This window comes from Enhydra lutris, unplaced genomic scaffold, assembly GCF_002288905.1.
Source record: "Enhydra lutris kenyoni isolate GAN:26980312 unplaced genomic scaffold, ASM228890v2 scaffoldscaffold60, whole genome shotgun sequence".
Classification (NCBI taxonomy): Eukaryota; Metazoa; Chordata; class Mammalia; order Carnivora; family Mustelidae; genus Enhydra; species Enhydra lutris.
Window position 1 is genome coordinate 10,337,925 of NW_019154144.1, and position 23,975 is coordinate 10,361,899.

At 39.5% G+C, this 23,975-nt stretch overlaps 1 protein-coding gene across 1 annotated transcript in view; it reads left to right on the forward strand.

Moving 5' to 3' along the window:
- LOC111158555 (FRAS1 related extracellular matrix protein 2) overlaps positions 1 to 23,975 on the forward strand; it is a 149,260-nt gene that overhangs the window by 92,611 nt on the left and 32,674 nt on the right. Inside the window, exon 7 of the mRNA XM_022520655.1 lies at positions 23,779 to 23,928. Coding sequence (XP_022376363.1) covers positions 23,779 to 23,928 — 150 coding nt within the window. The remainder of the gene's footprint in view (positions 1 to 23,778; positions 23,929 to 23,975) is intronic.

Sequence of the window (23,975 nt, forward strand, 5' to 3'; positions counted from 1 at the left end):
ATTCCAGTAAAGAAAGTGCTAGAAAGAATCTAAGAATCAAGCAAATTTCAGTGTCTAAGTGCTGTAAAGCATTATAAATTGGTAATATCTCACATGCAATAAGCTAGGTCATTATCTTAATTTTTTTTTGCCCATTCAAAATTTTTAACAAGTCTATTTGAGGGATTTTTTTTCCAACATGTAAATATTTCACTCAGTTTTTAAAATGAAACCCAAAGCTTATTTAAGAGGAGTTTGCTTTGTGGTCATCTCTGTTGGAATACTTCATCTTACTAGCTGTCTGGTCAGATTTTACTCATGTCTCTAATACTTCATCAGTAAAATGGGGATACTAATTTTACCTATGTTTTTGTCATTTTAGAAGTTGATGTCTTATAAGTGTGTTTTGCTTGTCACATACATAGTTTATAAATTTAAACAATATTGCTAGCCATAAAGAACCTTCATCATCGAGAGAGGAAGAATGCTGGTTTATAAGGAAAAAGTCAAATTTCATACATGTACAATAATACTGAAACATACAAACAGTTGTCCCTTCTGAACACTTATAGGTACCAGGAACTTTACATGAATTATCCAGTTAAGTCTCAAAACCATGCTATGGAATAGGTAGGTATCTCCTCTCCTTGGCAAATGGGAAAACTGGATTCAGTCTAAGAAAAGTGCTTAAGATCATACAGATGTAAAGTGAAATTTTGGTCCATTTCACTCAGATTTGATGTGCTTCATCAGTAGGCTTTAGTGACTCCTGACACTCATCAAGGAGATTAAAATATAAGCAATACCTGATGACAATTGTCATAGCATCTAGAAAAGAATAAATATAGGTCCACACTGATAGGGCGGGGAAATGTATGGTTTCTGAGGGTGGCCTATCTTTTAGTCACTAAAAGTTATGTAATTAGAGTAGGGAAGATGTTCAAGCCTGTTACGTAATCTGGATGAAATATTCCTCCTGATGTAGCACTCTTTGCTCTGATTGCTGGGTCTGTTTCTGTGATAATGGGTATACCAGATGACAAATCATCCGTCCATTCCCTGACTAATACGAAATAAATTCTTTGTGACTTTGTAACTCAGAGCAATTGGAATTTTAAAAAGTGAATTGATTCTCCAAAGCTAGATTATTCCTCAGTGAAGTGATGGGATGATGTTTCTGTGCCTACATAGGAGAAGATCAAAACCTAGACCACAAGTGACTCTTTCCAGGTCCCAGTATCAGAAGATCTCACCCGGGACCAAGGGTTTTCTCTGTGCAGACTCTCAGGGGTGTGAGAGTAGAAAGGGGCTCAAAGAGCAGAAATACACCTGGCCGAATCTGTTTGGAATCTTAAGAAATAGCTAAAGCCTTCATTGAGTTTGGAAGAGACTTCCACATGAGCTACACACTAATGTAAGAACAATGCTGTCATTTGGGCGGCTCTGGACATCCTCCATTACTGTCTCCAGTCCTCAGTACTTCAGTAATGGTTATGGCCTCTCTTCGCCGGGAGGAGTATAAAGTCAGGGCTAAACGTATTTCACTAATCTTCACTGTCAGTCTGTGGAAGGTAATTAAGGAACATTCGAGCTGAATCCATTTTCTGCTTTTGTGCAACAACCCACAGGGGTTTTAGCTGAAGTGGCTGGCTTCCTCGACCACCCTGGACAAATTACCATTCTAGATATGAGCCAGGGACATGTAAGAGGCAGCACGGTGAGCCGTTTGGTAAATGTAACTCAACTGAGCGCCGTTCAGAAGCTTATGGACATCAGAAAAGCTCTCTCACAGCAGGACTACTTTAGAGAAAAAAAACGTTTCTAATACTAGAAAAATACATCGTGGTATGGTGTGTGGGTGAAATATGTTTTATTCATTTGTGCTGAGCTGAAAGACCTGGTCATCATCCTTTTTTCTGTCTGAATACCGTTATTTGCATTAGGGTAAGCTCCAATTAAGTAAAGCCAGGCCAGTCATTGGAAGGAACGGCCAAATTCAATTAAAGTAATAGCTGGACAAAACAAAGTTACATTCTGATTTAGTGTGCTTGACTTAGAACAATACTAAAAATCAAGGTATAGGAAAATGAGTCTCTAGCTGCTTAGAATATTAATTCATTGCAGGCATTAGCAGACTATTTGAAATAGCTGGTGACGCTGAGGATTTAGTGAATGCCAATGGATGTTCAGTGCATGAAAGGTATTGCTGGAGTGCACTGGATGGTAAAGATTATACCAGGTGTTCCCCATGGCTAGGATTCTAGATATAATTATGTAGATATTCTATACTTGGAAAACAACAGTAACATAAAACAATATATGAAATATCCTGCCATCTAAAAAAAATTGAATCCCACATATCATACACACACAGAGCAAATATTTGTTGTGTGTTTACAAAGTGTAATGAGATGATAGGTAGAGGCTACAGAGACATTTAAGACATAGGCCAGAACCTCACAATGCATACAGTCTATTTGGGAGGAAAAAAACTAAGTGCATAAAAGGTTAAATGAGAATCATTTCATTTCAGTCATAATTTGAAACAGTAAAAGGGAGACTAAGAAGGCAGAGTGGGATTAAACACAAGTGCATGATCACTCTGTGCGTCAGAGGAGGAGCAGAGGAACATGAACAGCAGGGAAGGATTCAGGTAAATGGAGAACAGAACAAAGTATTCCAGGATTACATGAGTGAACACTTGAGGGAAGGCAAGGGTCTGAGAGGAGCAGACAATCCAGTTGGGCCAGATTGCCTTTCTGAGGAAGGTTGAGTGCTCAAGTCCTTGAGTTGGCTCTTGGACCCGGGTTGTAGATCCACTTTGCTATTGTCTAGCCAAGGAATCTTGACCAATCCACTTTTCTTCTTCAGTCTGTTTTCCTCACTGAAACATGAGCATATTATCGCCTGAATTTTCTACCTCTCTCAGAACTTCTGTAAGGACCAAACATGAGCTGTACGAAAGCATTTTAAAACCTAGCTAAAGAAGAGAAAAGTGGGCCTCATGAGCAGTAGAGTCTGTGAGAGACTGAAGCATATCGTGGGTGCCACTGAATACGATAAGGAGTTTCAAATTTATTGGGTAGGGAGCACTTGGAAGTGTTTGAGTGAGAGAGTGCAACAGTCAGAGCTGTATTGGGAAGTTATTAACTAGATAGCCATGTAAGTGAACACGATTGGAACCAAAAGTGTAGAGTGAGATTTTGAGGCTGGCAAGGAAGCAGCCCACTGCTAAAAGTACCCACTCTGACTTGGATCTTATGCAGGTAGGAAGGAGGAGGGGAATTTAAAATGTATGTTTCTGAAAAACTGTGTGTGTCTTGACAGGTTCAAAGAAGGGAAGGTACCATTCATTATAGGAGGTTAGGTGAGGGAACCAGCCAAGGGAAAGGAGATTGGAAGAAGGGGAAAAGTTATTTAAACAGGTCAAGTTCAAGTTAGCTATGGGTTCATGCCAGTGAAACCGGGTAATAGGCCTCCGTTATTATGGAACTGACTAAGCTGGAGTTAGGGATTTGTGTTAAATGCACAGTTGCACACCTGATGGTGACAGCTGAAAGCAGTAGGACGCATGAGACCCACGAGAAAAAGAGGAGAGGGTAAAAGGGTAAATCACTGTGCAGTACAATTTCACATATATTTCCAATAAATCAAGTGTATAAAGTAGAATAACTAAAAGTTATTAGAATATATATCTATTAAATATTAATATACATATTTGAGGGCTGTTAGTTGCAAATAAATCATTAAATATTGTTTATTATATAACAAGGAAATTATGGGAATATGCAAAATGAAGCACATTATTGGAGTTGCCAAACAATAAGTACACTTTTGGGCCCTTTCAACTGGTTTTAAACATTGCCTCTTTCTAAAATAACTGACACTGGGGCACCAGGTTGGCTCAATTTGGTTAAGGTTCCGAATCTTAGTTTCAGCTCAAGTTATAATTGCTGGATCGTGAGATCGAGCCCCATGTCCGGCTGCACACTCACAGGGAGTCTGCTAAAAGATTCTTTCACTCTGCCCCTCGCCCTCTCTAAAATAAATAAATCTTAAAAAAATAAAAATAGAATAGCTAACATTAAAATAGTGCGGTTTTGTTCCATCATCTTATTCAGATTTTCAGTTAAATTTAAACCATTTTATGGTAAAAAAAGTTACGTTTCAGGAGGGGGTAGCACAAAATTACAGGCTTAATTCCTTATTAACAAACTCATGGGTGGGAGAGGGTACCAATAAGAGCGTTTGTAGATGTGAATGAATGAGTCATTCACTAAATCTGTGTAGTAAGGTCCAGAGAAGTGAGACTTCCCAGGTTTGACCTTTGGGAGGACCCTCAGGATCTCCATTCCTGGTCCTCTCTACCTATTTGTGAACCTGGCTGGCCCCAGTGCCCAGCAGCCCAGCTGTAAACAGGGAGCCACTCCACAGTAGGCTGAGGTCAGGGGCATGTATTAAAATCAGGCAAATGAGCTCGAGTCCGAAGGGAGTTCATTAGCAATAGGAGTACATTTGATTCAACCGGTTATGGTCAGTAGCTCTAAAGGACCTTGCTGCTATGCTGCTGTGAACTCCCTTAGTCTTCTGAAAACTGTTGACACGGTGCACTACTCGCAGCAGGAAAGGCATGGAGAGCTTTGTTCCAGTGCACACACGCACCCTTGGCAAGCAGCCACTTGAATCTCTCCAGCTAGGCGCATGATAACATTCACCGCCGCTACCAGAAAGGGCAGAGGCTCCAGAGCTCCTTAGGAGACCAGCTAACCATTTTGTATAAGTTATACTGAAGAATGACCTTGTGGCCCCCAAGAAAGTGAGCACAGGGAACTGGGCCAGGATACAGGGCCAGTCCACCCAAGAATAAACTTTTACATTCATGGGGTGTAAATTTGCAGGCATGTCGTTGGCTAGGGTGGTTCTAAGACATTAAGATTGTGATATTGAGGGCCACCTGCATGGCTCAGTGGGTTAAGCCTCTGCCTTCGGCTCAGGTCATGATCTCAGGGTCCTGGGATCGAGCCCCGCATCAGGCTGTCTACTCGGCAGGGAGCCTGCTTTCCCCTCTCTTGGCCTACTTGTGATCCCTCTCTGTCAAATAAATAAATAAAATCTTAAAAAAAAAATTGTGATATTGAATAGGACCATACTGTTCACAATATGAAATTAACTCATGTCTTTATTTCTTAGGGCTTCATAGATATTTTATATGATATATGTCATATACTGACACAAGCATCTTCTTTGGTGTATTAAGTCTTTTGCTTGAATTATATCATTTCACACACAGACACGCAAACTCTGAGCAAGGTTTTATGATGCCTTAGTGTCATCCTTTGTGAGTGGTTAGATAATTTGCTCAGGGTCACATAGCTTGTAAGCACTGGGCTAAGCGGACAGGAGGGACCATGCCACTAACCATTAGGCTGCCTTCTGATTCTATGCTGTTCTACTTAAAGGTAGTAGGAGGTATCCTAATAGAGAACTTGACTAGATGATATAAGCTATATACTTCTATAAACATATAGCCCCCCAAAATCCTAGACTAATTAAAATGCTGATAGTTACAGGCTTTAGGCATAAAATCTGTACATAAACTATTCAGGTTCACCTTTTACGAATTTGAATTCTAAGGCTCATTAGGAAAGCACAGTAGTGTCTTCTGGTACTTCAGCTGGACAAGGAGCAACATTGATTTTTTTTTTCCCCATCATTTAGCAATCTGCCCACTTCTTAAAGGATCAGATTCGGGCTGTCTTGTCAAATCCTTACGGGTGAATGCCGTCTTGTGTTTGTTCTGTCTTGTTCATGGTAACACCAAATGCCTGACTCTCATCTCTTCCACATAGGAGAGTGGGTGCTGGCCGTGTAATACTATCTTGTAGACATCAAAGGGTAACTGTTGCTGATTTATTATCCCAAAACCCTGGAAGTAGATCACTAAACCTTTGTAGAAACCTCAGGATCTCAGTCACAGATGAATTCCATTTTAGTGCTAAAAATCACATAAATCTGAAAAGTGACTTCTCACATACTAGACTTAGAGATTTTTGTGAGGTTAAAATTATTAAAAGAGGTGTTACAGTAAAAACAATAAAAACATAAGAGATTGAGTAATTAGAAAAGAGCTCTTAATAAATGTGATTGTTAGCATCTGATATTGTAAATTATTTGCCAGAAACAGCTATAGCTTGGCTGAAAACAGAACTTCAAAGCCTTGACCTTCACATCCCATGATGTCAGGAGAGGCCAGAATCTATAAAATACAATGAACGTAACACAGGCATGATGATTTATTCACCAAGTCCAGACAAGGCATATATATCTGGTCTGTTGTGGAAAACACACACTTCATAATTTCTGTTATTAAATGGACAAGATCATCTCCTTTTATGATATTAAAAGGAAAAAATAAGAAAAAAATTTGGAATGTATGTACTATTTTCTGACACTGTTGATCTGCCGGTTCATTGGTCGCCGTAAAAATGTGAATCTTGTTCATTTGCTTCTTTATAAAACCTGTCACCATCCAGAAGCAGTTCTACTGGAATTAGGGCTCCTTACCCGGTGGCCAGGTTCTCTGTGTACCTTTCGGGGCACACGCTACAGGGGCAAACAGATTCAACATGGCGAACGATAAGACCAGCCTCCCCATGTAATGGGAGCTTTCAAAGGAGCATCCAGTGTGGCTTCGGTTCCGGAAAGGCCAGGTCTCCTCCACACAAAGAGCTGAGCAGACTGAGTCATGCGAGTTGGCAGCTCACAAATTGATGTGCATTATCACATGCCCCCTTAGGCTGTGACAATCTCTCAATTGCACAGTTTGGAACGAGCCAAGTCACAGGACAGATCAGCAGTCGCCAAGTTGAAACACAGGCTTATAAAAAGAAATTAAATGGTTGGTAGAGCTTTATTAGCGAGTACTCTTTTAAAAAGTCTGAATAGTCAGAATATAGGCATTGTGAGAGAAAAAGAGCTCTCTTTTTACACCTCCTCGGGCTGCAGTATATCTCAGCTTCAATTTCCCTGAGGGTGTTTCACCAACAGTCTGTCACACTCCCAGGAAGTGCGCCACAAAGTCAAAGCTCTGGGCTCAAAATGCCAACAAGAAGCTCATTCTTTTCTCCTTCTCCTCCCCTTCCTCCTCCACCTCCTCCTCCTTCTTCTTTTTCTCCTCCTGCTTTCCTTCGAGAATCACACCTCTTTAGAGGGATAATTTTCAAGACCACACTCATTGCCAGGGAAAGCTTGAAAAAGCCAAAGCCAGGGAGGGTTCTTCATGTTCTCACTGCTGCAAGGGGATATCTTATAAGACACGATTATAAATAGTATAGGTGTTCACTTTACACCTTGCAGGTCGAGAGTGCATGGTGTGTGGCTCAGTGAACTGACGAAATGCTATCTACACTATGCATTAGGGTTGAAAGAGACACAGAATGTTTTAAACTCACTTTCCAGAGGATCTCAGTCTTCCTAACGAATCTAACTACCATGTTTTAACTAACACTGGTCCAGAATGCGTATTTTGAAGTTCTTTAAATGTCAATATGTCTAAATACCAGTGTTACTAGACCCAGTTCAATGGTACTGAAGGGACAAATAAACTACTAGCAGGAGAAGGTGTTTGATTAATTCTCTGAGGAGAGCTTCATTACCTTGTTCAAAACACTGCTTCATCCCTTGACATTTCTGTGAAGAGGGAAACTCCATCAAACCCTTGTGTCATAATTATGGAAAACCCAATCATTTGCTTATGTATGGAGTCTTCTTTTCTTTTTAAACAGTAAGGGGGAAGTATGTTACCATGGGTCTAGTGACTTAACTTCTGAAAGAAATCAAAGCAAATTAGGGCAGGTGGTTCTTGCTCTAACCTGGTTTTTCTCCCGTGTTCCTAATCTTGGTAAGCAATTCTACCAGTGCTAGACTCCTTTTTCTCACTCCCCAACCCAATTCCCTAATTCTGCCTCCTTTATATCTTCGAATACCATATCCTTACTCTCTTTCCTGTCTGAACTGCTGACCGCTCATCCATCCAGCTTCATATTTTGCCCAGATTCCTGGAGTTGCTGTGAACCAGTTACCCTGCTTCCAGTGTGCCTACCCCCAGCCTATCCATCCCCCAGGCCCCCTAAACACTCATTTTATCACTGCCCTCCACTTCTTAAAACTTAGCACACCTTGGGGCACCTGGGTGGCTCAGGAAGGTAGGTAATTGACTCTTGATTTCAGCTCAGGTCATGATCTCAGGTAGTGAGATGGAGCTCCTCACCCAGCACAGAGCCTGCTTAAGATTCTCTCTCTCCCTCTCACTCTGTCCTTCCCCAACTCACACGCATGTGCAGGTTCTCTCTTTTCTCTCTATTAAAAAAAACAAACAATAACAACAAAAAAACGGCTACACTTCTCACGTGATGACTTCTAGGCTAAGATTCCAACCCCTTAGCTTGGCACACAAAGTCCTGTGTGACCTGGCCACTGCTTTCTGTTTTTCTCTTGACCCCACTTCCTCACCCTGAGCAGCATCCCAAACATGCCAAATGTTCTGCAGTCCCCAGATGTGTGAAGCTCTGTGCTGCTGCTTCTGCTCAGGACATCCTCGCACTCCACCCCCTCATGCTCTACCTGGTGAACTCCCATCAGTGTCTCAAAATCCAGCTGCTAATAAGAATAATGACTAACCAGCACAAACTGGCCCTCACTATGTGGAGGGCATGTGCTGAGCACTTAATGGCCACTTTCTTATTTTGTCCTTTCAAAGGAAACATCCACAATTAAGGGACAAGGGAAAGATGAGAAAATAACCAGAGGAGAGTGGTATTACAGAAGGAAGAGAAAAAAAGGAATTCAGGAAGACTGGTATGGTCCACAGCGTTCTATTCTGAGGGGAGAAAAAAGAACACAGATTCTCAATAAGTAGTTGGATTGAGCAAAGAACAGGACACCAGTCAACCTGGAGAGAGGATTTCCAGATGCTTTGGAAGATGAAGCCAATGACCAATAAGTTTTGATGTCAATGGGAGCTAAAGAGTTAAAGATAATGGATAGTCTTTTAAAGTTACTATTCAAGGGAAAGGAAGAAAGGAGGAACTTTCAGATCAAATAGTGATGCTTGTGGCTATGAACGAAGGTGTGGTAGTATTGAGGGAAAGATTATGATAATCTTAAATTGGGAAGAATGAGCAAGGAGATAGATATAATTTGTAACATCAGTAATTAGCAAAACCAGGTAGTACAATTCAAGCAATTAGAATTGCTTCATGCATGGAAGCTATATGCCTGGGACGCCAGACTGCCCAATGTCTAGTCCTGGCTTTGTCTTAGGAGATACATCACCTGTTGAGACCCAGTTACCTTATGAGAACACCTATCTCTTAGGGCTGTTATGAAGAATAAATAAGTTAATATATATAAAGTACTTATGTTTAGTTAGCATTATTATTACTGTCAAAACAACAGTGCAATAGGGTATTTACTTTCTGCTTCAACTACTAGACCAGAATCTCTTCAAAGATGAGGGCTGTGTCTCCATTGGTACGGCCCGCACAAAGCATAGTGCTTAGCCCATTATAGGTGTTCAATAAATATGTAATAAATGAATGAATGAATGAATACCTAGAGATGGCAGGCTGACCAGGGCTACTTACTATTTTTTTAATATGAAAAAAAAGAATAGAGCTCTAGTTATAAAAAATATATATATTTCATGTGTTTACAAAATGCTAAAACAACAAAGTGTGTACATTTTAAGAACAAAATATGTACCTTTTAGCTCACTTGAATTTTTGAGGTCCTTTTCTGACGACCAATGTTAGTCTCCCACCTAAAGGTTGCAGAGAGGCATTGCCCTTGCTCTGGACAGCTCTGTCTGCTCCGGTTTCTCTTCAGCGGTTATATTAGAGATGCTCAGCAGCTTCTTAAGTGACACTGTGTTTATCTGAACACTAATGGTCTTGAATTGCTTTTAAGCTTCCCTATATGAGCCATTTATTTAACTGCCCGATTCTATTACCAACCTCCTCTCTGAGCTACCCTGTAACCACTAAGATTACAAATCTCAGCCACGACTGTCCCTCAATCCCAACTCAGGATGTATGGAGACATCCTAGGAGGCGATATGGCTTTATTTTATTTTATTTTATTTTATTTTATTTTATTTTATTTATTTTTGAGCAAGAGAGAGTGCATGCACAGAGTGGGGGAGGGGCAGAGGGAGAGGGAAAGAGAGAACCCTAAGGAGACTCACCACTGAGCACAGAGCCTAGATGGAGGGCTCAATCCCACGACCCTGAGATCATGACCTGAGCTGAAATCAAGAGTCAGACACTCAACTGACTGAACCACCTTGTCACCCCAATGGCCTTATTTTTTAATTTTACTTTTTAAAAACAATTAGTCTTTGATTCTCTATAAATGAAAACAAAACACATGTTTGAATGATGAAACAAGGTGCTACCTTAGGAGTCCTGGATGTTACCAAGTACGTTTTATCTAAATGTAAGAAGCATATGAAAAATCATAATGTCCACATTTTTATCATCTTGGTTTAGGGTTTATCCTTAGTTTGCAAACCATTTCTGAGACAGAACAGTCTTCTGTTTTTCCTTGAGAGGAAGCAACTATTTTCTTTTCAATAACGAATGCAGGAAGTAAGCATGAACAGGTTGTGTGAATGCTAAATGAGAGAAATCACTGCCAACTAGTGTCATATTGACAAGGAAAACCCCCGTCTCCAAGAAGGGCAAGAAGAATGTGCACAGACCTGAGAGCTTGGTGATACGACTTCACACAGACCCACCTGGATTATCCCCATGTAGTAGACCAGAAAGCCAAGAACCAAAGAGGCTGACTTCCCCAATGGCAGGCATTTCAGAAGTGCCTAAAAAGAGACTAGCACCCATGGCTTGTGGAACAGTTGTGTTTTTTCAACACCCAAACACAAAAGGATAGAAGACTCTTGGGACCCCTTTCATGATCTGTGCTGGAAGCGATGGAGCAGAGGCAAAGCTGCTACTGTGTGGCCCTCACAAGGAGGAACAAGGAAGAAGGATACTTAGAATAAAGGAGCGCATTCCTCTCAGCTTGAAATGGAGTAGTTTTGGCTATTCATTCTGGAGTCCTTTCCTTTGCCGCCTGCGGGCATGTTTCAAGTGTCAATTGTTGAGCAGTCTGTGGTCAAGATTATTTATTTTTCAAGTGTCAACCACATGCTTTTATTCCTGAGACCGCACACAGATTGTGTTTGACATTATGTTGGTCATAATCTGTCTTCGTTCAGCTGTTGGGATTCCCACATAAATCACCCTGATGTCAGAGTCTCCATTGATTCTGAAATCTTACTTGTAGAGTTCACGTTAGTCAGTAAGAATAAAAATGTACATGTTTGCCTCCTGATCGGTGGTTTTTGGAGCAGTAACAATTTTCAAGATATGCGGAGTTTAAGCTTTAAGTGATACCTCATTTTCTTTCCCTCCTATGATGATTTTTTTTAATGAAAGAATTTATCTTCACAACCGAGGAATAATGAACTCTAATATTCCAGTTTTCTCTTACGTAGACTATTGTGTTCCTGTCTTGTCACTCAAGGAGACTGTCATTATGCATCTTTAAAGAAAATATTCAAAAAATGTTCACCTCTCCAGGTACTTTAGTTGTTTTCAGAGAAAGAAGAAAAATGATTCTAAACCTTCTAATGTGACTGGCAGAGGCAGACACTTGGGAAATGTGGCAATTATTTTGTGATATTACTGTAACATTAACTCTAATATTAATTGGTGTATTCTCCCTCACAAGATGGGCTTTGGAGCCCAAGTGATTACTTTGGAAAAGAAACTCTAGAAGCAGTTAATCCTCTTCACTTATGTCTCCACACATTTTTTTGAAGATCCCTTCCTATGCCAGGCTGCATGCTTCTCCTTGGAGTTTACAGATGAACAATACATGGTTTCTGCCTTTGGGAAGATCTAATGAGGGACACAAATGAGTGACTGAGTCATTTGAATATAGCATGTCAAGGGCAGTGTGAGAAGTGTTAGGGGTAGGACTGGCTTGACAGCTGTCAACTTGGAGTAGGTTATATAGAAGAAAGGAAAGAAATGTTGCAGGACCTTGGGACTCAGAGATAATGGTTTCTTTGAAGGTGAAATAACTGCCCAGTTCCCTCGAGAGTGTACTCATCCACAACACTGTGAGATACCACAGCAAGTCTGTAAAGATGCCAGAAACTGTTAAGAGTAACACAGTGTTTTACAGATTTTAACAGGAGAGGAAAGACTTTCTGCTCTCGAATTTTTTTTTCTTTAATAACATTTTGTGGCTGTATTTAAAGGAGGTACGTTATGCAGGTTAACCTTCATTTTAGTATTAGACTTTTTATTACACAAGTATTACATGGATACTAAAAAGAAGTACATCAACTAAAGGGGGAGAATCTGGCTATCTCCCTCACCAAACCCACACCTCTTCCTTGAGGTCACTTGAGTGTGACGTGTGGATTTTTTATATACACATTTACATGCACACAATTAATTAATGCTATTACCAGTGAAGTGGTAACTAGCATATATTCTAGAAGCAGAGAGTCTGATTTCCTTTCATGTATTGGCTATTGATCTTAAATGTCTGGACTTGATTAGCTGTCATCATTAATAAAGTGGGGATGGTAATAGTACTTAACTTCAAAGGGCAGTTGGGAGGATTAAATGAGATCTGTGTATTGGAACAGTTCAGACGCACTGAAAGTAAGTATTTGCTATTACTACATGATCACATTCTACATATTACCTCATGCTATGTTTATTTCACAGAGCAATATATCATGAAAAACTTTTTATGCCCCTACACATAAACCCTGTTTATTCTTTTTTATTTTTTAAGATTTTATTTATTTATTTGACAGACAGAGATCACAGGTAGGCAGAGAGGCAGGCACAGAGAGAGGAGGAAGCAGGCTCCCTGATGAGCAGAGAGCCCAGATGTGGGGCTCGATCCCAGGGACCCTGGGATCATGACCTGAGCCGAAGGCAGAGGCTTTAACCCACTGAGCCACCCAGGCGCCCCCCAACAATATTTGTTGAATAAAGAACACTCAGGAAGACTTCCAAATGCTACCAGATGGTGGAAATTTCCGATGACCATAACATTTAAACTTTATTTTAAACTTAAATAGCAGCTGCCTGGCTAGCTCAGTCGGTAGATCATGAGATTCTTAAACTTGTATAGACCTTGGAAAAGACAAAATCAGAGCTTTGGAGTGAAACTAGATTGACAATAAAATCTCTGACAACATTATCCTTTTGGAGAAAGGCTCGCCATATATTCTCAGCTGAAATCTTGGGAAGATTCAGTCCTTAAATTATCAACATTCTAGACATGTACCGACTTTTCTTTATTCTCTCTGAGAAAATTATAGTTGGCAAGAAAAAGAAATGTCAAAACATGCCTTTAAACTGATACATACTCCTAAACTTTCCCCTTAAATACACATTTGAACTTTAGTTTTCAACAAGAATCTTGAAAGTGCTTTTGAAAGCCTAGCTATGAGGTCATTCTTAAGAATGTATGCTTACATATTTAAAGTATTTCTTGAAAGAAAAGTAGGGAAAGGCCCAGTCAAAATGATTTAAAACTAATTTTTGAAGATGTTATTTATAGGAGAGAGTTCATCACTTTTCCCCCTTATTTTTCTTGTTTACAGAATAATACGTGCTACTTGAAAAAAAAAAGTTAGATGTATGTGTGTAATTAATGTCTGTAAGAAACGTATGGCAAAGGAGGTCAAATTTCCTCATAATCCCATTCCTAGGAAATAACCGGTTAGCAGCTTGACATATATTCTAACCTATTTTTCTATGCATTAACAATATAGGGAACCCGGGTGGTTTAGTTGGTTAAGTGTCTGCCTTCAACTCAGGTCATGATCCCAGGGTCCTGAGATCGAGTCCTACATCGGGCTCCCAGCTCCATGGGGACTCTGCTTTTCCCCTCTCCCTGTCCCTCCCCCTGCTTGTGGTCTCTCTCTCGCCCTTTCAAGTAAATAAATAAAATCTTTTATATATATATATATACACATACACACACACACATACATTTTAATACAATGAATTATCTTATGCATACCATTCTATAACTATCATGTAAAATTTTTTTATTACAGAAATGAAAAAAATAACACAGGATAACATGCACTTCATCTAAAACTAATGGTACTATTTTCATAGTTGCTTCAGATCTTTCAAAGGAATTAAATAGTTTTCATGTAAATGGAAGTCCCGTCTGGTATCAGTCAACTACCAGAGTCCCCCAAACCGTAATGATCCTGAATTGGTTATGTGTCTACTGCGACTTGCTTTTTTTTTTTTAATTAGCGTGGCATTTTCAAGATCTGTTATTTTGATGCATTTAGATGAGTGTGGCTTTTTCCTTTTAGTTTGGTTTTTAGTATGGTTGACACACAATATTACTTTAGTTTCAGGTATACAACTTAGTCATTACATTTAAATGAGTTTTTATTATCCATTCCCTTACTTGTGAACATTTGGGTTTTCCCTTGTTTTGTAAGTATAGATAATGTTGCATTAAACATACCTGTAAATGTTTCTAAGTAGACATGTGCAGAACCTCTGTAGGATATTTACCAAAAGGTAGGATTGATGGGTCATGCTGGATGATCTATTTGCGCTCCCACCAGCAGCATCTGATAATGTCTGCTTTCTCATCCTGTTGAACTATTTAGGTTTTGCCAATCTTATGAGCTTTAAATAATGTCTCATTTTAAGGTTACATAACAATGGAAGTTTCCTCTTCTGAGACTTGAGCGTTTATATAACTCCAATATTTCCATTTGCTGTGAGAATTTTTGCTGTAGGGATGTCTGGGTGACTCAGTCAGTTAACTGTCCGACTCTTCATTTCAATTCAGGTCATGAGATCAAGCCCGTGTCAGGCTTCGTGCAGGGCATGGAGCCTGCTTAAGATTCTTTCTTTCCCTCTCCCACTGCCCCTCCTCACTTGCATGCACTCTCTCTCTTACTCCAAAATAAAACAAAACAGAACAAAACAAAAAACAGAAAGAAAGAAAGACATTTTTAAATAGATTCAGGGGAGTTTTAATTTATTTTGGATACTAATCTTCTGTTTGGGGGAGCACAGATTCATACATAGATTAGGCAAAGATTATGTTGCAATTTTTTTTTTTTGTATTTCTACAAATTGTTCTGACTCATCCATTGTTTTTTGAGAGTTTTTCAATTAAAAAAGCCTACTATAATTGTAGATTAATCAATATATTTCTGTAATCTTGTCAATTTTTGCTTTATATATTTCAGTACAAATTCAGGGTTATGATATAAGCTTGGTGAACTGTCTGTTTATATATAGAGTTCCTCTTTATTAATGATTTTGCTTTAAATCATATTTGGACTTTAGTCAATAATGCCACTGAAAAATATCGACTATGATAATTACTTACACCTATAGTTAATTGTTAGTTGGATTTACAAGCATATTTTATTGGTTCTTATATGTACAGTTCTTCTCTTTGAATTTATTTATTTTTTCTCTGCTTTCAGCAGTTTCTCAGTGTGCATCTGAAGATAAGTAAAAACCTGTTCATCTTTGTTGCCTGGAAGTACCTATATTTTGCCCTCACTTTTGAATTATGTTTTCTTTTGGTTTCTTAACTCAACTTAAATGTTGAGTTACAGACTGTCTTCAGACTTCAGAGATGAACACAACCATTCGCTTTGGCTCCACTCACCACTGTGATGCTCGTACCTTTTTAGTTCCCAGAGGTGTTTATCTTGTTTTAAGCATAGCTCTTCCTTCCTTACCAAGTAGATTAACAATAAAGGGGGAAATTATCGAAGGTACCAAAAAGAAATGGCGTATTACCTTTAATTTTTAATCTGTCACTGTTGCTAGATTAGAGAGTGTAAAATATAAAATCACAATCACCTTTAAGCACACGTTATGAATGAACTGTAATTTATTTAATCAATCTGCTTCTGATAGATTTGAAGATTGTTTCCAGTTGTGCCCTGATAAAAATGAAATATAATAAACATACATGCATATGTATCTCTGTACACTTATGTTGGTATTTCTATATAATAAACCTTGTGAAAACCTTTTTTTTTATTTCTTTTCAGTGTAACAGTATTCATTCTTTTTGCACCACACCCAGTGCTCCATGCAATCCATGCCCTCTCCAATACCCACCACCTGGCTCCCCCAACCTCCCACCCCCCGCCCCTTCAAAACCCTCAGGTTGTTTTCCAGAGTCCATAGTCTCTCATGGTTCACCTCCCCTTCCAATTTCCCTCAACTCCCTTCTCCTCTCCATCTCCTCATGTCCTCCATGTTATTTGTTATGCTCCACAAATAAGTGAAACCATATGATAATTGACTCTCTCTGCTTGACTTATTTCACTCAGCATAATCTCTTCCAGTCCCATCCATGTTGCTACAAAAGTTGGGTATTCATCCTTTCTGATGGAGGCATAATACTCCATAGTGTATATGGACCACATCTTCCTTATCCATTCGTCCGTTGAAGGGCATCTTGGTTCTTTCCACAGTTTGGTGACCGTGGCCATTGCTGCTATAAACATTGGGGTACAGATGGCCCTTCTTTTCACTACATCTGTATCTTTGGGGTAAATACTCAGTAGTGCAATTGCAGGGTCATAGGGAAGCTCTGTTTTTAATTTCTTGAGGAATCTCCACACTGTTCTCCAAAGTGGCTGCACCAACTTGCATTCCCACCAACAGTGTAAGAGGGTCCCCTTTCTCCACATCCTCTCCAACACACGTTGTTTCCTGTCTTGCTAATTTTGGCCATTCTAACTGGTGTAAGGTGGTATCTCAATGTGGTTTTAATTTGAATCTCCCTGATGGCTAGTGATGATGAACATTTTTTCATGTGTCGATAGCCATTTGTATGTCTTCATTGGAGAAGTGTCTGTTCATATCTTCTGCCCATTTTTTGATATGATTATCTGTTTTGGGTGTATTGAGTTTGAGAAGTTCTTCCACCGGTATTCTTCAAAGAGCTGGAGCAAATAATCCTAAAATTTGTATAGAATCAGAAGAGACCCAAATTGCTAAGGAAATGTTGAAAAACAAAAATAAAACTGGTGGCATCACGTTACCTGCTTTCAAGCTTTACTACAAAGCTGTGATCACCAAGACAGCATGGTACTGGCATAAAAACAGACACATAGACCAGTGGAACAGAGGAGAGAGCCCAGATATGGACCTTCAACTCTATGGTCAAATAAACTTCGACAAAGCAGGAAAAAATATACAGTGGAAAAAAGACAGTCTCTTCAATAAATGGTACTGGGAAAATTGGACAGCTATATGTAGAAGAATGAAACTCAACCATTCTCTTACACCGTACACAAAGATAAACTCGAAATGGATAAAAGACCTCAACGTGAGGCAGGAATCCATCAGAATCCTAGAGGAGAACATAGACTAATCTCTTCGATATCAGCCACATCAACTTCTTTCAAGATTATGTCTCCAAAGGCAAAGGAAACAAAAGCGAAAATGAACTTTTGGGACTTCATCAAGATCAAAAGCTTCTGCACAGCAAAGGAAAACAGTCAACAAAACAAAGAGGCAACCCATGGAATGGGAGAAGATATTTGCAAATGACAGTACAGACGAAACCTTTTTTTTTAATCTATCATTGCTGCTAGATTAGAGAATGTAAGATATAAAATCACAAAGCTGCCTTTAAGCAGATGTCAATGTTACATGAGTTTCAGGTGTACAGTATAGTGATTCAACACTTCCATACATCACCCAGTGCTTGAAAACCTTTTGTATTATGACTCCTCTCTTGCCTTAGTTAACATTAATTAGTGCAGTTAAGGGCTCAGACTTTGTCCACCAAAATGGGTGTCTACCATTTTTCCCTCATGTATGACTTTGGACAAATCTCTTAACCTCCTTCATCCTTAGTTTCCTTCTCTGTGAAAACAAGATTAATATAGTACATACCTCATAAGGTAATCATGAGGATGAAGATATTAAATCAGAACAATTAGTGTGATATCCAACAAGTAGTCATTATTTGCTAAAGACATGGAAATGAGCTAAAACAACATACAGATTGCTGAAACCTGTAAAGGTTTTTAAAAATACTGGTGCAGTGTGAGAAGGGGTCAGGGGTATATGGGAAATTTCTTTTCCTTCTGCTCAATTTTGCTGTGAACTGAAAACTACTATTAAAAAATTGTTTTTCATTTAAAAAAAAAAAAGAAAAACACTGCTGCCTGGGGTGCCCACTGGGAATTTTAATTCCATAAACTGGAGGTGAGGCCTAGCATCAGTTCAGTTTTTAAATCTTAGATAATTCTTCTTTTTTTTTTTCTTTTTAAGATTTCATTTATTTATTTGAGAGAGAGCGAGCACAAGCAATGAGAGCGGCCGAGGGGGAGGGAAAAGCATCCTTTCTGCTGAGCAGGGAGCCCAACATGGGGCTCTATCCCAGGACCCTGAGATCATGACCTGAGCTGAAATCAAAAGTCAGACACTTAACTGACTGAGCCACCTAGGTGCCCCAAGAATGTAGTCTTCTAACTCACCCACCACTAAGATGTATTTATTCATTTGTTCTGAAAAAAAAATCCTATTTTATTGATATTCCTTCACTCTGCAAATGTTGATTGGGCACCTACTGCTAAGCATCCATTACATTAAGTGTTGGAGAAACACCAGTGAATGAAGGAGGCTTAATTCCTCCCCTCAGAAAACACGGAGACTCCACCTGTGGAGAGAATGGGGGTTTTGATGGGGAAGACAGGGTGCTTCTCAGCACAAGTAACTTCTAAGCAAAAGCCTGGAAGGAGCAGGGGTTACCCGCGTCAGGAGGCGGAAAGGAGTGTGCAAAACTATGGGGATGCTACAGCAAAGTCTGGAAACAACCCTTCTAAGGCATTCAAGACACTAGACTATTGAGCAGAAGGAGAACTAAAATGAGATCTAATGGTAAACTGAGTGTCTTGTCTTGTCAACCATGTTAAGGACTTTGTGAACAATCTAAGAACAGTGAGGAACATTGACAGGTTTTCTGTAGCTGGATTACTATGATGAAATTTGCTTTGAGGGATGACCTTTTTGGGTAAGAGCCTGTTTAAGTGGGTGTGGGGGAGATTAAAATGCAAGTGTGCTGGCCAGATCTTGGAAGGTGGCCCTTGAGCCCAAGAGAAACCAGGAGCAGGCAGTGGAGGTGACTCTCCTGACTCTTTGGAAGAAGTTTGCTGTGAGGTGCCCAGGACCGAGGAGGCAGCTACCTATTAAGGTCCAGAGCTCAGAACAGAGACCTGAATTCTAAATAATTTAGGAAAGTTTCTCTGTATTATTTTCAGCACTAAACCAAAAGACAGCAGGAAAGCTTGCATTTTATTCCATTCTAAGCAAACATGTTCATTAGAACTACAAAGCTTCCTTGACTGATGGTCCGCGTACACGTGAGTAAATAAGATTTGGCTCCAGATAGCAATTACTACTGGCACCTATTTCTTTCATCTCATGAGACACAATGTAATTGTAAACATCAATCTAGACACCATAGACTTAGCGGAAAAAAAAAAAAAGTTTACTTTTTCCCTGTGGGGAAAAACTTAAGTTATTTTCCCTTTGTCTTTGTTGCGGGTGTGTAAGTGTGTCTTATATGGCTTGCCAAGCCTCTCATCAACCATATTTGTAGGAAACAGACAAGATCCTATCCCTGCTCTTTGTGGTGAAAGTATCCCACACCTGGAAAAGCATGTTAATTTTTTTTTAAATATTTTATTTATTTATTTGACAGAGAGAGAGAGAGAGATCACAAGTAGGCAGAGAGGCAGGCAGAGAGAGAGGGGGGAAGCAGGCTCCCTGCTGAGAAGAGAGCCCCATGCGGGGCTCGATCCCAGGACCCTGAGATCATGACCTGAGCCGAAGGCAGAGGCTTAACCCACTGAGCCACCCAGGTGCCCCACATGTTAATTTTTTAAGTGTGTAAATTCTTTATAAGCGTGTTATTGTTTAATGAGCTAACACAGACTCTTCTGTAGTCAATATCTTCATCTGTGCCCTTTACAAGAGTAACACCACAAAGCATACAGAGAATAGTTTGTCTTCCCTTATAAATTTCACTAGGCTAAATTAAAACCTCCCTTGCACTGCTCACACACACACTATTTGGGCATAACTTATCTTGCCTCTGCAGAGGGAATAAGCATGCATTCTGGAGTGTCATTAATGCATCCTGGAGTGATGAGGAATAACGGTTTTATTATTCTGCAGTGCAGACTGCAGAATACACGACTTTGGTAGAATCTTCTCTCATTCCAGGTCATAATACCAGCCACCGACTGTGTTCTCCATTAAGACTACGAACGTGGACAGAACAGTGCCTATTTGAGATCTGATTACAGAAGAAATAGGCTTTTCCTAAAGTACTTGAAGTTGTAATGTAGGTCTCTAAAAAACTAAGGCAAAGGTCTGCAGTGAACTGTTAAGAGAAACCAAGCTCCTAGACAAAAACAAACATGTTCCCAAAGAAAGGGGAGTTAAAATCTTGCTCAGAATTATAGTAATTTCCCAGAACAAGCAGTTCTTCTGGATTCTGCGTAGGTATTCTTCAGCTGTTGGCAGTCTTGGTTTATCCTTCGCTTCCTTTTACATGCTTATTAGCTACCCATTAAAATGTTCCAGGAACATCTTGCCATTTATCTTGAGTGATTATAACTCAATTCACTGCTTGAAGGATTTTTAACTCATTTATACTACATGAGATTCTGTCTAAATGGTAACAATTATAAATAATATTTAAGTTGTAGAGATTTTTGACAAGGTATTGAAAAACTCAAATAATAATAATGATTACTCTTTTCAGTTCTCATTCAACTACACTGAAAAAATAGAGGTACTAATGTCTAGCCACTTATTTTTATTCATATCCTAAGGAACTAGGCTGTTAACAAGAATTGTTTCTTGTAAAAACTGTTGAAGTGTGTTTTAAGCTTATCATATTAATCACTCTGTATATTCACTGCAATGATTACAATTGATTAATAAATCGATTTTGTAGTTGTCATCAGTGAAGCATAGGAGGAATCACATAAATCTACCAATTTTCAACAAATTAATTTTAAGGAAATAAGTATCTTTTCTAATGCGTTCTCTTGGTTGCTATAGTAAAATTGAGAGGTTTAGAATTAAAACTTTTTTTCCATTTCCCATCTTTTCTTTCTGCTGGAGGTAACAACATACTAAACAATAGACAATTACGATAATACTATTTGTATCAAGTCACATAAATCATATTTTTATTACTTTGTTACATATGCCAGACCCTCTCACCTCTCTGTCTTCTTCTCTCTCTCCCCCCTCTGCCACATACACCACACCACACACACACACACACACACAACCACACACACCTATAAAGCTCATATGTCAGACATATAGTTCATGTTCTAAGATGGTAACTATTATCATTACTCTTTATGCTGATTGACATAATTTTCAGAGTACTACATAGGACTTACTAAAATTTTTCCTTATATGAACTACCCATTAAACTATAACATAAAAATACTTGACACATTGTTGTTGTTGTTTTTTTAAAGATTTTTATGTATTTATTTGACAGAGAGATCACAAGTAGGCAGAGAGGCAGGCAGAGGGAGAGGGCGAAGCAGGCTCCATGCCAAGCAGAGAGCCTGATGTGGGGCTCGATCCCAGGACCCTGAGATCATGACCTGAGCTGAAAGCAGAGGCTTAACCCACTGAGCCACCCAGGCGCCCTTACTTGACACATTGTTGACAGAATGAGTCTAAACACACATATGTTTTGCTTCAGTTTGTCTCTGATATGTAGCCCATTCAGTGTTTAACAGCCTTAGTCCTTTACATGATTTAATTTGTCCCACTTCAATATATCTGAGGAGGAGGGAAATCAGAAGATAGGAGGCCCTGTTGTGTAGGTCCCCCCCGCCCCACCACCCTTCATGGCTCTCTCCCATAACTCAGAAACCTAACTTGTATGATGATATGGTTTGCCAGAAATGTGAAGAGACAGAGATCATATTGGATGCCAATGATCAAGCCTCCATAATAATGTTAAAAGGCTTTGAAAAAACACGGATGTGCCTGGTTTGGCCATCTGGTCAAAATAAGCATTTTCAGAGCTCTGTCTTCACCTTTGCCCCCTGCTTAGGTGTGAGAAATGTAAGGAATTTATTGGCTTGTATTTGAGGTCTGCCTTGACTAAGGTTAATAAACTAACACCTTCATCTGTACACCCACACACTCACTTGCCCTAACACCGTCCAAGTTGAAAGGATGAGAAGGAGGTGAAGTATGCCCTGGGCAGATTTATCACCCTGTGAACTGAAATATGCAAACAAAATGCCCAGGGTTGGTTTTATATTGTTCAAGAGTTCAGGGAAATTGCATGCTTTTTATTATGCCCCCCCCCCGGCATATGGAAGAACAAAGAAAACCTAATTTTCTAGTTTTAATAGAGGTAATTTATTTGGGTCAGAAAAATAAAGAATTTATGCTCCATTTAAACAGTGCATCAAATGGATTGCCTTTGATTGTAAGCTGTGACTGTAGGGTTTTGCTTGATTTTTGTGTGTTTAGTAATCCAGTTAAATCCTCTGAAACATAGTGGTCATCTCTTTAAGGGTCTTGTGTTTACAAACATTGATAAACTATATGATTCTTTGAGACTCAGTCCTTTTGAGTCTTGTGAAACCAGACGGAGATAACTAAAATGTCTCAAGTTAAAGGGCTCTTATTCTGTGTCTACACTGAAATTAATTTATCTTTGTCAAGGTTTGGTTATAAAATAAACTCGCAGTGGGTGAAAATATACCCCCTCTATTATTTCTACACTTTCTTATGGGCTATGAATATTTCAAAGTAAGTTATTTTATAAGTCAGTTCATGAATTATCTCTCAGTGTCCATTGTTACTCATCTAATTGCTACCGCTGTGACTTTTGGTAGCTGTCTCACACAGTAAGCTGTCAAACTGTCGGTCACAGGAGGAATCAGACAGAGTGATGATGATTGGATCAATTCATCACCAATACCAGAGAAAAACACAGAGTCTCCAAAGCATGTGTCCTACCTTCATGACCTAAGTCACATTGTTTTCATATATGTTTAAGACAAAGCCCTTGGGAGGAGCTTATTTCTCTAGTGGATCCTCAGGTGGTATAAGGTACCCCCAAATCTCTGTAGGTAACCTACAATCGTGTCCGGGTCTCCCTAAAGCCTTCAGGTCTGGTAATCATATATATTTAGTCTAGTTGTGCCAATAGGTGGTAACTCTGCAGTGGTTATTATAGACTCAGATACGCTGGATTAAGGCCAAATGTAATGGACCAGAAGATGTTGTCTTGCAAACAGTCTCCAGGTGACGATACAATGAGCAGTCGGAGCAAACTTACCACATTTCAGCCTGCATGTTTTGTTTCTTTGGGGTGTTATTTTACTTGCTAAACTGAACAGGAAGTACATTTAGAGCCACTTATAATCCCACAGATGGGGGACAAAGTAAACTCAAGCCTCAAGATGAGAATGTTCCACAAGGCACTTTTTGTTTTTCAGCAGAGATCTTTTGACCTGAAAACTATATAAATCTACAGATTAAAGGGATGTTACCTAATTGAAAGAAGAAAATATGATAGAAAAGAGTCAGTAAAATGAAGTTAACTCTTCTCTGAAATTCCATCAGTCAGGCTTGAGGTGGAAAAAAAAAAATCACCCACCAGGGCACCGTTTCTTCTTCTCAGAACCTGTCTTCTACTTTGGCGACGTCGAGTACCCTGTGGACGAGAGCGCCGGCTACGTGGAGGTGCGGGTGTGGAGAACAGGCACGGACCTATCCAGGTCTTCCAGTGTCACCGTGAGATCCCGGAAAACGGATCCTCCCTCTGCTGACGGTGAGCGGTTTCCTACAGCAGATCTTTTGATTGTTTCCCTGGGTTCA